Genomic DNA, 16,643 nt, shown 5'->3' on the forward strand with positions numbered 1-16,643 from the left:
TGTCCACAGAGGTCCACAGTCTTGACTTCAGCTTGTTGGTCTGGTCAATCACATGACCCCCTATGAGCAAACACCTGGCGACAGTGGGAAGGAAAAACTCCCTTTTAACAGTAGGAAACCTCCAGCAGAACCAGGCTCAGGCAGGGGCTGGCACCTGCCAAAACCAGTTAGGAGTGAGGGGAGAAAGACAGCAGTCTTCATTCATAAAGTGCTTTACAAAACTAAACATTAAGAGTAACAGGTGGATTTTTCTGTTTCAGTGCAGCTAGCCAAACAAAAAAAGAACCCCATATTGCTAAAAAGACAGAGAGTGGCAGTGGACAGTATATGCTTGTTATTAACATAAAAGTCATTGTTGCAGCCAACCGACTTAGACACTAGTTTTAGTGTTGTGGTTTTCTACTGCGTTACCAGTTCTCTTATTAGTTAGCTAACATAAACTATAAGCTATAAACAGTAATTTAGAGCAGGGCTCCATGGTGAAAATTAGCCTTTATACATGTAGTGCTTCATTTCCACTTGAATGATGGTGTTTGCCCAACATCACAAGTGAGGGGTGAGTCTCACCAGGAAACAATGAGGGGACATGCTCATACAGAAGCTACTTCTACTATTTCTTCTTTAGACCTAGAGGCTCCATCCCTCTTTTATATACAGTCTGTGGCCCAAGCCACAATAGTCACATTAATGGGGACTGTCACCCATAGCAAGACTACTAAGACTCCTCTATTTGTAGTTTTTAGACACTTGAAGAGGTTAAACCAAGAAAAACAGAGAAATGTTATTGTTAGTCTCATTCCCAACCACACTAATTGGAAACCATAGTCTTAAAGTGGCTGTTTTTATTCACACTTAGTGGAAAATGCTACAGAATTATTACAAGGGCTGAAGTGAGCATATTTCCAGAGAAACATCTATGGAAAAACAACTCTGAGTGCTCTTAAAATATGATGTCAGCATGTGAAGCTGGCAGATCATTTACAGGTCACAACGGACGACTCGTATCTCTCCTGGTGACTCAACTGTCACCGCAGCAGCTGGAGGCTATGTGCTCACATGGATCCTGCCGGGTGTGTTTGTTGCCTTTAAAAGCTTTTCAGAAGTGGGTGTGTTTGTGTGTTGAAAGTGGGGGATGTTGAGCAAACACAGAAGGGCTACAGGTTCAGGAATAGCTCCCTCAATGGCTGAAAGAGTCGATACTGTCAGCACCTGTGTCTGATGGCTCTCAGAGCGCCGGGGTATCACAAATACAGGCTCCGATAGGACCGGTCGGCCATTTCGGTCAAGCAGGGGCCAAGGCCGGCGTCCAAATTAAGTCACAGAGAATCTGCCCTCCCCCCTTTCCTATTCAACAGCACACTGTTGGAGAGAGATGGGGAGAGGAGACAGGCAGAGAGGAGGGAAAGGTTCCTGCTTTATGTTGTTTGAAAGAACCTTAATGGTTTTTAAACACCGGCACCGGTGATCATGGTGATTTGCAGCGAACCTGTGAGTTAACTTTAAACTGTTTTGGCGCTGGCGTCTCCCTGGCACCGTCCTGACTGTCTGTGTTTTGTTTTTTTTGTGAAACTTTAGCAAGAGGACGAGATGAAGAGGAAGAAGGTGGTGCACATCGCCCAGGAGATCATGAGCTCGGAGAAAGTGTAAGTGCTTCAGTCACGAGGTAGCATCTGTACTGCAATCCGTGGCTGTCTAACGGACGTGTTTCTTCTCTTTTATCAGGTTTGTGGATGTCCTGAAGCTTCTGCACATAGTAAGTGTCTTGTTCAGTCAAGACTTTTATTAAAGGAGGATTTCCATGACTTAATTTAGCAGCCAGAGCATAATAAACAGCACTGTATGTTTTGGTGCTGGCACTGTGCTGTAACTGTCTTGAGTGGTGATCAAAGTCTTTTCTTTAGGACAGATTTGAATTAATGGCCCCTTGACTACAGTTGTCTTTGCTCGAGTGCCCTTACTGAGTTGATTAATGCAGTTACAATCTACAGCTGAGGCTTTTAAAGCTGCTGCGATAGAGTGTTTCTGGTTTTCTGGGGGCAGTGGTGGGCAGATAAATGCATGGCCACAAGCTGGGGGAGGAGGTGCTTTGATCAGATCCATTACAGAGATGCACTGAGAGAAGAGTGTAGGCACAAGAAAAAGAATGAGCTGTGGGCTGTGGAGTTTGCCTGGTGGCTCATTTAATCTGTTTGACATATTTTGGGAGAGTTGCCCTGCAGACATTTGTGTGTGATGGCCCAGTGATTTTTAGGAGGTGAATTCTGCAATTAACTGCAGTTATGCTGCTAACAAATCTGCTGACTATCACTGATTTGGACTATAAAGCATCGCTAGAAAGAGAAATCTTTCATGTGGAGGAGGATCATCACACGTGATGAGTGTCAGGTTTGATGTGGAGAGGAAGAAAACGTTGGAAACCTCAGGCTGTATATTCAACAAAAGATGAGCCTTTTGTTGTGGCTGATGAAAAGTTCAAAACGAAACATAAAAGTCGAACAAAATCCAAAGAAGATGAAACACGCGGGAGAAAGACAGGCGTTTCAACAAAAGGAAGGCGGGATTATTTATACAAACAGGAAGGGAGTGAGAGGCAGGTGAAAGTAATTAACCAATGAGGGCACAACAGATGGTCACAAAAGAGGAAGTAAAAGCAAAAACGAAGACTTGAAAGAAAACCAACTACCTAAGTAAAACAGGAAGAGAACAATCAACCTATATGGGACCAAAAAAACAAATACTGAGTGAAAATGGAGACAATCGGGAACCAACGAGAAGGAAAACAAAGAGGAGAGTGACATTTAAAAAAATCCAAACAGAATCCAAAAACACAAACTACAAGAATCAAAACTTCAAAACAGCAGTGAAATCAGGAGTTCGGTTTCTAGCTACAACCTGGGTTAGTCCTTACTGTACTGTACTGAAGGTGGTGCATCAGCCCAGGAGTGCAGCCATCGTACTGCAACCTCCGGGGGCTTCTGAGGGACAACATCAGGCGCAAATAACCTCAGCTGTGGCGGTTATCACTGTGCAGCAGTGCACAGCTCATGGAAAACTAGCAGCCACACCAACACAATATTTGCTTTGCTCACCAGAGCTGGCTGCCTGCGACTCTGCCCTCTTCCTGGTGTTTTTGCCAGTGTATTACAACCCTGTTAAAAAAGAGAGTGAAGAACCAGGCAGATGTTATGACTTAATAAAGATTTACCCACTCACCTCACACCAGTCCACTCATAGGCACTCATGAGGGCAGTAATAAAATGATTTATTAGTGTGTTTGACCTTAGTTTGGCTCATTGAGTGTTGCTGATTAATTTTCTGTCAGCTGATTTATCGATTGTTCGACTTTTAGCTCAGACGTTTAGACAGGAAAGCTGCGCCTTTGTTTAAGTTTAGTCCAAGGACGGACTGCAGCAGGCGTTGTTCCCAGGGGGAATCCCAGGTGAGCGGGTTCAGATGACCCACGCTGAGGGCCCACCTGTCTTTCCGCCTCAGACGTGGCTTTAGTGAAACCGCCGTGGGATTAGTAGAAAACGCCGCCCTGCGGCTGATGGGGGAGGGCGAGGTGCAGACCTCTGTCCAAGAAAGGAGGTCAGATCGCATTCTTCCCTCTCCGCGGCCAGCCTGGGCGCGCAGCAGCTGCTTCCTTGGGCCACAGAGGCGACCTCCAGACACGCACATGCCTCAGATAATCCTCAGTGTGTGTGTGTGTGTGTGTGTGTGCAGGTAGGTGCGTGGGCTCGTGAATGTACTGCATATTTGTGGTATGTTCATCCAGTTGTTTAATTTTTGCATTTGTTTTCTTTTTGTTTCTCCACAGTCAACCTCTGTCTTTGTTTTAACTGCAGGTTGTCGATTTACCTGCAGGACCAGAGAATTTAATTCCCCATTTGTTAGATCCTCATGTCCTGCTAGGGACCGCCTTAAAATATACAATAACAACATATGTAGTTGTTTTATATGTGTGATAATAAGGCTTTAGTTTAAGTGTTTAAACTCTTTCTAACTTTTTGAGTTAGGTTCAGAGAGGTTCATTACCTGTCTAATCTGTACATTAGGTAAAACATTAGCTGATAACATAATGGAGATCATATGCAAACCCCCTTTTTTTGAATAACAGATGAGACAAATTAAAAGGAAAACCTGAATAAATGTGTTGAGAAACAGCAGATGCAGAGACTTCCAGAAAGAGACACAGAACAATGAAGTATTTAACATCTAGCCATGCTTTCTTTTTTCTTTGTTTTTTTAATGTTTTAGATTGGGAGTTTCTACCAAACTGCTGGAACAGTAAAAGAAAATGGTGATCAGAGCATTATCCTTCACCTGAGGAAGGAAAGTGGGAAGAAGGATGAATTGTTCTAGGGGTTCTTAAAGACTGGAAGAGTGTGGTTGATGGGCGTAAAGTTAAAAGAAAAGTTACACCTTTTAAAACGTTGACTTGGAATATCAGTGAGCTCATGTGATCAGACCGTGTCGACATAAAACAGTCCATCACAGGTTTTAAAGAAAGGAGGTTATAGCAGGGCTTCAGTGCAAAAACCTTCATTAGAAAAGATGAATGCTCATCCGAGAGTTCAGTGGGTCAAAGCCCACAGAGGTGCTGCTTTACAGAGACGTGTGGGCACAAAGTGACGTTCAAGTCAACTGAGTCATCCCTGACAGTATTTTGGAGTGTGGGCAAGAGCAGGCCAACTAAAGAAATGTTACAGGCCTGAATGTTTGAGGCGCTTTATATTGTCCTGTTATGAAATACTGCGCTCATATTTTTAGGGATTTACGGTCACGGTTGGTTTAATGTTAGATTCTGCTCTCCTTAATTATCATCTAAACACCAAAATGAAGGGATGACTTTTTTAAAAGTTTGAAAATTAATGCATGAAATCACTAAAGTCTCACAGATGTTGTTTTCTGGGATACATCTGGTCAGCCACTCATGGCTTTTAAAAAAAAAACTGTCCCTTCACATCTGAATTTAGTTGAAGAGTGAAAGGAGAGGCTTTGATAGAGATTAAAGCCACTGGTTAATTTTCATGTGATTATTTGGTTGTAAATTGGCTGTATATCCACACAATGTCCATATTGGGTACACATGCTAATTAGTTAAGATGAGCTATATAGGGGGCGGCACGGTGGTTAAGTGGTTAGCACTGTTGCCTCACAGCAAGGAGTTCTCTCCGGGTGCTCCGGCTTCCTCCCAGAGTCCAAAAGCAAACATGAGGTCAGGTTAATTGGTGATGCTAAATAGACTATAATTGACCTTTTGCCCTGTGACAGGTGAGATAGGCTCTACCCTCCATGCAAACGTGAACTGGATAAGCAGAATAAAATAGATGGATGGAGCTAAGATAAGCTTTATTTATCACATTAAACACAACATAAATAAAGCAGAATAGCGCAATAAAATCAATACAGTATGACAGAACAAAATAACCCATTAAGGTAAAAACACCAAATAAAACAGCACAAGATATAAATATAATACAAATAGGAGCTTAATACATAAATACCTAACAAATAAATGCATGTTTGAGGTGGTGAACATTTTGTTTATCTGTAGTTGTGGCAGATAACAGCAAATACGTATGCGTTATATTTGTTCTGAGATTATATTTTATTGTGTGTTGCGTGGTGAGTTTATCTTTCCGAGCATCTGGACAGTCATAATGTATTTCTCTTAAAGGTGACGCTGTGGTGCAGCTAAAAAGACATATTTCTCAGATTGTTTTAGTAACTCTCGCTGATGAGTATGGCATCAGACAGGCTAACCTTCTTCTGTCTATAATAAAAAGCCTTCCCTTTGTATATTTTGGGTAAAAGTTAGACTTTAGAAAAGCGCGTGTCCTGAAGAAGGAGTCGAGATGTGGGACAAGGAATGAAAATGCCATTCAGTCCCAGATAAAGAGGGATATCTGGTCTTACAAAGACAATAAGATAAATGGGGCATGAGCTAAACAAACACTGTCAGCTACAATTGTAATATTGTGTTTTGCCGTAACGCCAAGCAGTGGATATATTTGTGAGTGAGAGAGCGCGAGTTATCCAGGACGTCGGGATTCCTTGTCACCTCCCTACTTCCTTCCAGGTGGATGTGTGTGTTGGCATGCTGGACAAAGTCAAAGTGCTGACTCAGCTCCATGTGTGTGGGTGGGGGTGGATGTGTGTGTGTCATAAAATATGTGCAGAGGTGTGGACGGGAAGGGTGGTGGAGGGGGCAGTTTATGAGGTGCTCCTGATCAGTTGTAGTAAAGTTTGTCGTCATGTGCCACTTCCAGCCTGCCCAGCTGTGTCAGTGTGTGTGCAAAGCTTTGTCAGAATTAACCCATGCGTCTCTCTCCAGGATTTTCGGGATGCTGTTGCCAAGGCAACCCGTCAGAATGGGAAGCCGGTGGTGGATGAGCGGATCCTCTGTCAGATCCTGTACTACCTGCCTCAGCTGTATCAGCTCAACAAAGACCTGCTGAGAGAGCTGGAGGAGAGAGTGGCACACTGGTAACACAAACACACAGTTTTCTTTCTCACTATTACAGCACAGAAAGCATCTTTGTAGCTGAACTAAGCCTTTTAAGGCTTTAAAAGTGGAACATAAGGTTCCTCTTATAGAGATGGAAAAGATGGAAGATGAAAGCAGCACTTACATTGTATCCACAAATCCATCCTGACATACACTTCCCTAAATGTAACTGTAACTACTTGTCACATTAATGCAGTCCACGATGACTGTGATTGGCCTGTTCAGAGCTGTAGTTACCTCCTGTTCATTTCCTGCTACTTCTTCTTCATCTTCTTCTGGCATCATTTTTCAAATCAAATGTTTTGGTGTGCTAAATTGCACACCAACGCAGGGACATCACAAGCAAGAGTCAATGGCATCATAAAAAGTAACGGTGTTGTCCACTCACATCAGCTAAGCGGTGGGCTTTACTAGATTCAACAGAAAAGTTGAAATAAAGCTTTAGTTTGTCAAGTCTCGAGCTTTATTTAGTCATCATCACTTTAGCTTTCTGAAACCTGATGTCATGAGTGTATCTGACGCATCTGCATCTGAGGAACCAAAGAACGCTGCACTCTCATTGGCTCATGAGAGCACACTTTATTGTCCTTTTTTTTACTCGAGTGGGTCATAATTTACAAAGTGATTATGTTTTAGTCTGTAAGAAACTGTAGCGATTGAGCCCATAAACATAGCTTACAGACCATAATCATAACTACTACCACAGGAGTCGCCATCTGCTGGCCATTAGAAAGAATGCAGATTAGCAATGCCCATCTTTTGTATACAGCCTGTGCTCCTTCTTTATTTTACTGTAAACTACTAAGGCATAACAAGCCTTACTTTAAATCAAATTAGACAGAACTAAAAAAGACAAAAAAACAACATGCTCTTTATTAGTTGGTAAATAAGCAAAGTTATGCCCTAATCAGACACCTACTGCATTAATACAGTATTAAAATAAGTTATATCGAAAAAGCCTTTATAACAGTAAGGGAAAAAAAAACAGTGAGCTCAGAGGAGAACGTGCTCATTGATCCTTTATTTTTTGTCATAGTTTCACTTTATTATTATACCATATACTGAAGTGAAACATCAGTCCCTCGTTTTGAGAATGTTGTTTAAAGTCAGAACTATTACTTAGAAAAAAAACTAGTGAGGTTCAGCTTATTATATGTTCATAATGTATCATAAAGTAAAGGGTGACTCGACAGAAGTGAGTTTTTAGAGGTGATTTGTTGAGTCAGAGCTCCTCAGGGAGGTTTTTCATGAGCTGAGTCACCCTAACAGCAAAGAGCTGATCCTCTCTGATCTTTTTACACATGAAGTTAGGACAATCTTTGAAGAATTAAGTAAGGTTATTGTCAACAGCTGCCCTTTCTCACAAAAGGAAAGTGTTCTTTAGACACACTAAAGTCAGCACACTGGATTAGGCAGTGTTGCCTCACACACTCTTTGTTCTGGGGCGCTATGAGACTGTTTAATGTCCAGTCCTGCTGAGTCAGACACTGGCCTTCTCACATGCAGCTCGCTCCGGAAACATCCACTGAGAAAAGTTCAGGGCTGCTGTGCCTGTTTGACAACAGCTATAGACTCAAAATATGAGCATTTTAAAACTTATCCTAAAATAAATATAGTGCAGATATACTCATAATGACATGTGATACTCTGCTTTCCTAGTTTTGGTCCAGCAGCTGCACTCTGTATGGTTAAAATTCAGATGTAAGATTAAGTCCTGAAGGTTTCTGTTGTATCTTTGTGTTCCTACATCTTAAGACAGCGCTCTGAAAATGTAGGAAAGATAACCAGAACGGCCAAAATTGAATTAAACTGTTATAATATGAATATTCCAGGAATTTAACACTGAACTTCCAGGCAAGTTAGACTAGTGAAAACAGAGGCTAACACATCCTGACTTTTAGTTGCTTATTTAGAGTTACAGTTTTTTATATTTATCACAATTCATGTGTCTTAAAAACTGTTAAACATGAGAGTCAGTGAAGTGCCCCTTGATTTTACTCCTGGTGAGTAAAGTACTTGGACACGTTAAATTAAATGCAACACGATCGTTCTCTGTAGTTGGATGTGTTTTTTCCCCATGATGATTTCCAACTGAAGTTCTTTTTTCTGCTTTAATATATCGGAGCTGTTTCATTGACTTCAGAAAACTTTATGTCCATCTGGTTACAGGAGTGACCATCAGAGGCTGTCGGACATTTTCGTACAGAAAGGTCCTTACCTGAAGATGTACTCCACCTACATCCGCCAGTTTGACAACAACGTGGCTCTGCTGGACGAGCAGTGCAGGAAGAACCCCGCGTTTGCAGCCGTTGTCCGAGAGTTTGAGGTAGAGATCCAAACTTTTTTCCAGCCAGGACTTAAGTGAAGAATTTAAATGGGGAAAAATAAACATTATCAGGAGCCTCTGCACCGTCATAGCCATAAAAATAAAGGTCTTTAGATAATATCTAAAACCTCTCATATCTGTGGGATAATTGGGATTTGCTGTGTCTGTGCATCTGTTTGAGTTTTGCAGCAGGATTTAGAATGACTCTGCTCTTGTTTTGTCTCAGATGAGCCCAAGGTGTGCCAGCCTGGCTCTGAAACACTACCTGCTGAAACCAGTGCAGAGGATCCCTCAGTACCAGCTGTTGCTCACAGGTACAAACTCAGAGAGGCGTATTCACTGGTCCAACATGCTGCAGGTCAAAACTTTATTGAATTTTTTTATTGGCGGCACGAGAATGAAAGCTGGAGTAAAGTCAGGTTTTCACTGTCCTGGTGTTTTGGGAGTGCACTGCCACCCAGTGGACAAATACGACGATCGAAGAAGAGCCTGTTTTATGCAGAACAAAGTTACAATTATTTACTTTATAACTTTTTGAGGAAAATAAGAAGCTGTCAGCACACTGAGCTAAATCCTTCTGATATCAAAGAGGGAAAAAAATGTTTCAGACAAAAAGTACAAAGACTTTTTTTCTTTCATGGATGTTCTGGGACTTTAAGTGTAAACTAAACCAAAAATGAATCTAGAGTCTAGAAAAAAGAATAAGAAAAGTTCTTCACAACAAAATAAAGTTATGGTTGTATATCCTTGATGAGCTGAAGGTCTGTAATCTGACCCCCTGTTTTTATTCCCTAGATTACCTGAAGAACCTTCCAGAGGACTCTGAAGATTACAAAGACACACAAGGTTAGATAAAGGACATCCCTCACTGCTTCCTGTTTCCACCTTTGTGCTGGGGACTTTAACACTGATGCTTTATCTTTGCTGTCCATGCAGCTGCCCTCAGTATCGTGAAGGAGGTGGCCAACCATGCGAATGACATCATGAAGCAAGGGGTAACACCTGATTCCCTTTAAACCCTTTTAACGTTTTTGCAGTGATGGAAAGCCACTTGAGGTGTTTGGTGGTTTGTTTTTGCAGGATAACTTTCAGAAGCTGATGCAGATTCAGTACAGCCTCAACGGTCACCATGAGATCGTTCAGCCAGGCAGGGTATGTCACTCAAAATGTTATTTTTTTGCCCACAGCCTTAACAGAGTGGTCTGACAGTGGGAGATTGTTTAAGCAACAGTAACACAAATAAGTAACACAAACAGCATGCAGTAAGCAAAATTCGGGCCACTGGGGGAAAAAAAAAGTGGGCACATCTTTTTTTCTCCTTTTCCAGAATTCTGAGATTAAGTCAGAATTCCGAGAAAAAAAGTCAGAATACTGAGAAGAAAGTCTGAAAAAATTCAGAGAAAAAATTCAAGAATTCTGAGATTAAATTCAGAATTCTGACTTTTTTCTCAGAATTCTGGAAAAAGAAGAAAAGAAAAGATGTACTCACTTTTTTTTCAGTGGCCCTAATCCTCTTCCATAAAAATTAGACCATCATGTCTCCACGATAACTTGCAGCTAATATAATGTATGCTTGACTCTTATTTAATAGCACTGCATGTTCTCAGTGAGGGTAAACTTTGGTTAGGTTGTCATAAGTGCTATAAGTGTGCAGAGATAATTAAACCGCTATAGATTATTTGCACTGTGTGACCTTATAATGTATCTGTGTGTGTGCAGGTGTTTCTGAAGGAGGGCACGCTGATGAAGCTGTCCAGGAAAGTCATGCAGCCACGGATGTTCTTCCTGGTGAGCAGCCGGTGAATTCAACACAATCTTCACCATTATATTCACACTGCCTGCCTCATTTTATTGTTTCTGATTGTTTTTTCAGTTTAATGATGCGCTCATGTACACCACTCCAGTCCAGTCTGCGCAGTATAAACTCAACAGTGTCCTTTCTCTGGCTGGGATGAAGGTTAGAGACTGTGGTGGCTGCGTCTTTACTGTTTCTTGTCTTTCTTAACATTCTTATTGCTCACTTTATTACTTAGAGATCCACCAGCAGATCCAAGACCAGCTGAAAACCCTGTTTACACCTAGGCCAATCAAACGTTATTGTGAACTGGAAGTGATGTGCGGGCCAGTTGAGCATAAGAGGTGTGATGGGACTTGCAGGTTTTGAATTTGACACAACTGAAATATAAGGTCTTTGATTTTATTCAAGGCACTTGCACTAGGATGTAATATGATGCGTCTATAACAGCTTCAACTCTTCTGGGAAGGTTTTTCAGAAGTTTTAGGAGTGTTTATGGGAATTTGTGAGTTCTGAGGTCAGACGGTGATGTTGGATGAGAAAGTGTGGCTCGCATTCTCTGTTCTGTTTCATCCCAAAGGTGTTCTGTTGGGTTTAGGAACGGTCTCTGTGCAAGCCAGTCAACTACTTCTACACCAAACTCACTCATCCATGTCTTTATGAACCTGCTTTGTACAAGGGTGCGCAGTCATGTTGGAGCAGGAAGGGGCCATTCCCGAGCAGGAAATGTCTTGGTCTCTATTGTTCTTAACTTATTTACTGTAAGCACTTTGGTCCTGTGTTGGCTTTAAAGTGCTTTATAAATAAAGTTGCATGCTGATGCATTAGGGGTTCCTTTCACTGGAACTAAGCGGACGAGCCAAACTCCTAAAAAACAACCCCACATCATAATCCCCCATCCACCAAACTTTACACTTGACAACATGCAGTCAGACAAGTATCGTTCTCCTGGCAACTGCCAAGACTTATTCATCAGATCATTTATCACTCCAGAGAGCACGTCTCCGCTGCTCTAGAATCCAGTGGCGCTGTGCTTTACACCACTGCATCTGATTCTTTGCATTATTCTTGGTGATGTATGGCTTGATTCAGGCCGCTCGGCCATTGAAACCCATTCCATGGAGCTCTTCCTTCAGTGTTCATGAGCTAACAACAGCCTGAGCAAAATCTGAGTCTGATTTTTTTAAAAAGTTAACGATTATATAAAGTTTATGAAACTGTCATTTGTAGTTTTCAGCAACAAAACTGAAAGCAAATAAAATTGTAGTCCTAAAAGCTGCTGGGATCTGCTGGGGGTTTTCTTTTTAAACCCTCTACTACACATTTACTCGTGTTTCATCTACACTGAAGTACTACCTGTTGTGTGTGCAGCAGCAGCTTCAGTTAACTTGCTTTTGAACTTTTGCAGGTGAGTAAGCCCAGCCAGGAGGCCTATCAGAACGAGCTGAACATCGAGAGCGTTGAACGCTCTTTCATCCTGTCAGCGAGGTAAGCGCTCGGGCGAGTACTGCATCAGATTTTGTGCACCCATCGTGAGCTGTAAACTCACGAGTGCTGATTGTGTTCACAGCTCAGCTACCGAGAGAGACGAGTGGCTGGAGGCCATCGCCAAGGCCATAGATGACTACACGAAGAAGAAAATTTCCTTCATATCGAGTCGAAGTCAGGAGGAGGTAAGAACGTGACGTCTGTGTGGGTTGTGATCATTTGACCTGGTGTGCATCCATATTAACCCGAAGCTTCTCTCGCCGCAGGCGGAGGGGGTCGTCGACAGCGGTGCCCCGTTAGGCTCAAAGGCTCCCATCTGGATCCCAGACCTGAGGGCTACCATGTGTATGATCTGCACCTGCGAGTTCACCCTCACTTGGAGGAGGCACCATTGTCGCGCCTGTGGAAAGGTCTGTATCGCCATAACAACGGCCACTCCTTCACATTTTCCATTGCATGACCCTCTTCTCATGGCGGATCTGTGTGCGTCCAACAGGTGGTGTGTCAGGCGTGCTCTGCCAACAAATACTACCTGGAGTACTTAAAGAACCAACCAGCTCGTGTGTGTGATCACTGCTTTTCAAAGCTACAGGAGAACAGTGAGTACAAAGAAAAGTTGCTCTGGATAATCAGCAGCAGGATGTCTCAGTTTAAGTGTTTGTTGTTGTGGAAGAAGGATGTGAAAAGGCAAAAAGCGCCAAAGAACTGAAATCTGATGGTTTTATAATTTGATACATACACTTATGGACAATTTCACTCCCTAAAGTCTTAATCAATTAAGGATAAAACTAAATTTTCTACACTGTAGGTTATTTACTTTTTGGTATAACTCCTGTCTTCTGCCCTATTTAGTAACATGTTGCCATATTTTAGGTGACCGCTGTGCTTCAACATCAATTTCTCCCATCAAATCTGGAGCTTTCTCCTTCACCAGGAAACAGAAGAAGATTCCTGCTGCGCTTAAAGAGGTAAACGGGCTAAATTTATGTCAAATGTGTGATTTTATTTTGCATCTTTGGCATTACAAGGATTCATTTTTCACATATTTTTCCAGGTGTCTGCCAACACTGAGAATTCCTCCATGAGTGGCTACCTAAACAGGTCAAAAGGCAACAAGAAGCAGTGGAAGAGGCTGTGGTTTGTCATTAAGAATAAAGTCCTGTACACCTACGCTGCCAGCGAGGTACTGGCGCTAAGTGATCTCATGTTTTACTGTAAGCTGTGCATTTTTTTCAGACTTTAAACGCGTATTTTTTTCCGTGTAGGATGTGGCAGCGTTGGAGAGCCAACCTTTGCTGGGTTTCTTCCTGAGAGAGGAGAAGAACGGACCCGCTCAGAAGCTGCAGTTCAAGCTGTATCACAAAAACACACTGTTCTACATCTTCAAAGCTGACGACATCCCCACGGCACAGAGGTATCTGACAAACAGTCCAGTAATGTGGTAATATTAGAGATTTTTGTTTGCTCTCTAACATTTGTGGTAACTGCATGAAACAGGCGTTTGATTCCAGTGTGGTTGTTAATACTGTTAATATCCAGGCAGCAGGCCATGAGCTGATTTCATGTTGCATTTTCACAGCTAACAAACACATTTTAAAACACTCTGTTTGTCCTAATCTGAAGCTGAAATCTAGTCTCTGTTCAGTATAGCTTCAGTGTTATGGGATATATCACAATTTTAGTTTCACTGACAATCAGAAACAATCATTGATACTCGGGATGTTTGATCTGTTCTGATCTTCAAAAAGTGACACTTGGGTAAACGTTCAAGGGTCACATCACGATGTGGGTTAGGCGGTTTCTTTTCCTACATTTTGATGTCAGAAAATAACATAAATAATTATTGCTTAAACAGATCTTGCTGTGAATAAGATCAAAAAGTTGATCCGAGTGCATTAAACTCAATAGTAATTCAGCTTATTTTCTGTTTTTGGCATTCTTACTTTCAGATGGATCGAAGCCTTCCAGGAGGCAATGATTCTCGAGCAGTAATCCCCCTTTTTTTCAGTAGTGAAGTTGTGTGACAGCCCCGGAGCCAGTTGAAAGACAACTTACGACCCCTGATTGATCACAGGTCAGAGGTCACCAGCTCAGGAAGGACTCCAGGTGGACTGTCTACCTTAAACTGAAGCCTGCTGGAGAGCGTCACAAACTCTGCTTGGAAGCCAGATTCCTTTAGCTCTCCAAGAACTGTTTTTTCTGAACTTATTTTCAGCTTCTGATGCTCAGCGATGCAAAAAGCGAGTAGCAGCTGCGGGTCAAAGGTCAAGTCCAGAAGCACGTGTGTGGAAGTGAGACCAAACAGTTGACTGGGCTTTTTAAAGTCCCTCGGAAATCCTTGGAAGTCTGAAGTCTTGGGATGATTTTTCAAACGCTGTTGGGCAAAGGAATCCGTGTGAAACAAACTTCATACTGGCTGCACACAAATAACATAAAATACCAATCATGTGTGCAAAGTGTCACTAATGTCTGAGGAGAGTTCATATATGTAACAACATGGGCTTTTACTGTGAAAATCAGGCTTTAACAGAAACAGGAAGTGGACATTCTGCTCTTTAAATGCATCTCTCTGGTCAAGAGATTCTTTAATAACAAACATCCTGGAGACAACTGGAAGTGTCATGAAGATTATTGTATATAGTGTTTTTTTGCCTGTTGAGCCACATAGGAAGTGGTGAAAGGGTAAAACTGTGTACATTAAAGAGCAACGCTGACCTTGTTTTTTTTTTTGTTGTTGTTGTTGTTTTTTAAAGCCGAGAGCTAATATTTATAAAATAGGAAGATTTATTGTTTAAAAAGCGCAGGCTGCATTTAATTTTGGGAGTCAGGGTTTGTTATCAGAGACCTTCATACCCTTCAAAATAATTTTATTTTTAATACATGGGGCTTTTTTTAATGAGAAAACACTGTAGGCAATACACATGAACTATATATTTCTAAGGAAATATTCATTCTTGCATTTAGCAGACTTTGTGCCTTCTATATCCTCCTGTTTGAGATAGACTGCAGCAGCACAGATTGAAATTCCTTGCAGCGTAGGACATGCATGGCTCACTGTCCTGCTAGGTTTCTCAGCCTTTCAACATGTTTAAAAAAAACTGCATTTTGTTGCAGTCTGTTTGTTTGTTGCACACAGTCTTTGTGTGTTGATGTCACATTTGAACAAACCCAGAAACAGAAACTGTTTTTTTTTAGTAAAGTAATAAAAAGGGGGCGAGTATCATCAGAGCTTATACAATAACATTTGTAAACATCCACTCTATACGCGTTAGAGTCTCTTATAAACAGCATTTCTAAACTGTCAGGAAACAGTTTTTAATAAAATATATATGAATATAAAACGTATCCTCCTGTCTTCATTTCTGTGATTAAAAGCAGTTGGCTATTTGGTGCCACAGTCATTAGCACTGCCACCTCACAGCAAGAAGAGTCTGAATCCACCTACTGGCTAGGTTCTTTGGGTCGTCTGCCTTCCTTCCACAGTCCAAAGACATGCATATTAACTTAAATGGTGATTTCTAAATTGTGTGAATGTAAAGGTGAATGGCTGCCTGTCTCAGTTAGACCTGCAACAGACAGACAGACATGTACCTCTTTTAAGGCCCAAGATTTTTCTTAAATTACAAATCTTACATAGGTGCTTAAAAATCTGATGATTTTCCTCAATTTAATGAAAACTGATCTTCTCTGAAATGGCAGGTTTATTTGCAAAAAAGTGTTTCACAAAGCTCGAGGCAAAAGGTTTTCAGTTAGTGAATTTGTCTAGATTCACAATTCTCTGTCAGATTTCTTTTAGGCTTCTGCACAGAAGAGAACAGGGGTAAGTTAAACAGAGCAAACATACAAGCAAAGAGAGGCAGCTTCACAAATGCAGTTATTTCAATGATCCAGTGTCAGCTGAAGGTCTTCCTTAACCTCCAGTTCCGTGGAGTTGGAGGGTGAGGACCCAGGAGAAGAGCTAAGGAAAGAGCAGCAAGGAGGAGAGGGAAAGAAAATGGAAAAAAAAAAAAAGGAGTACTAGGAGACCATGATGAGAATGTCCATCTTACTCAGGCTTTTTGCTTTAGACTTTTCATTTTGGACCATTCTATGTGCAGAAATATGCTTAAATCCCTGAAAACTGTTAAACTCACCACAGATATTCATTTACTGCCTGTAATAACAACATTTAATGGTTTCATGAATTGTGTTCATCTTGCACCCAACCACTTTTATCCAATACTACTTTAAATTCTGCTCTAATACAAAAGCAGTACTGATGACCAGAGTGCAAAAATGTCATACTTTACAACACAATAAAACACAACAACAAATCAGAATGTGTTTGTGATTTGGATTTTTGGGTGAATCCTTTTTTTTTGTCAGGTTAGACATTTTGATTCATTTGAATGAAGTATACTTTAGTTGTTTTGTTTTACTTTGATGCTATAATAGATGTTTTTAAAATTCGGTTATATTTAAGATTATATAGTGTCATGGTAAAACAACAGTCTCCTCAAAGTGCTTTATACTGTAAGGTGAAA

General features: G+C 41.4%; 1 protein-coding gene across 1 annotated transcript in view; it reads left to right on the forward strand.

Moving 5' to 3' along the window:
• fgd6 (FYVE, RhoGEF and PH domain containing 6) overlaps positions 1-15,461 on the forward strand; it is a 30,564-nt gene extending 15,103 nt beyond the window's left edge. The window contains exons 4-21 of the mRNA XM_013273113.3: positions 1,576-1,643; positions 1,723-1,753; positions 6,338-6,489; positions 8,681-8,837; positions 9,064-9,151; positions 9,633-9,683; positions 9,774-9,832; positions 9,918-9,989; positions 10,557-10,625; positions 10,711-10,794; positions 12,041-12,120; positions 12,203-12,305; positions 12,387-12,530; positions 12,617-12,719; positions 12,994-13,088; positions 13,175-13,303; positions 13,386-13,534; positions 14,070-15,461. Of these exons, the coding sequence (XP_013128567.1) occupies positions 1,576-1,643; positions 1,723-1,753; positions 6,338-6,489; positions 8,681-8,837; positions 9,064-9,151; positions 9,633-9,683; positions 9,774-9,832; positions 9,918-9,989; positions 10,557-10,625; positions 10,711-10,794; positions 12,041-12,120; positions 12,203-12,305; positions 12,387-12,530; positions 12,617-12,719; positions 12,994-13,088; positions 13,175-13,303; positions 13,386-13,534; positions 14,070-14,112 (1,677 nt within the window). The 3' untranslated portion in view covers positions 14,113-15,461. The remainder of the gene's footprint in view (positions 1-1,575; positions 1,644-1,722; positions 1,754-6,337; positions 6,490-8,680; positions 8,838-9,063; positions 9,152-9,632; positions 9,684-9,773; positions 9,833-9,917; positions 9,990-10,556; positions 10,626-10,710; positions 10,795-12,040; positions 12,121-12,202; positions 12,306-12,386; positions 12,531-12,616; positions 12,720-12,993; positions 13,089-13,174; positions 13,304-13,385; positions 13,535-14,069) is intronic.
• Positions 15,462-16,643: the final 1,182 nt, after the last annotated feature.

Source organism: Oreochromis niloticus, linkage group LG17, assembly GCF_001858045.2.
Source record: "Oreochromis niloticus isolate F11D_XX linkage group LG17, O_niloticus_UMD_NMBU, whole genome shotgun sequence".
Lineage (NCBI taxonomy): Eukaryota > Metazoa > Chordata > Actinopteri > Cichliformes > Cichlidae > Oreochromis > Oreochromis niloticus.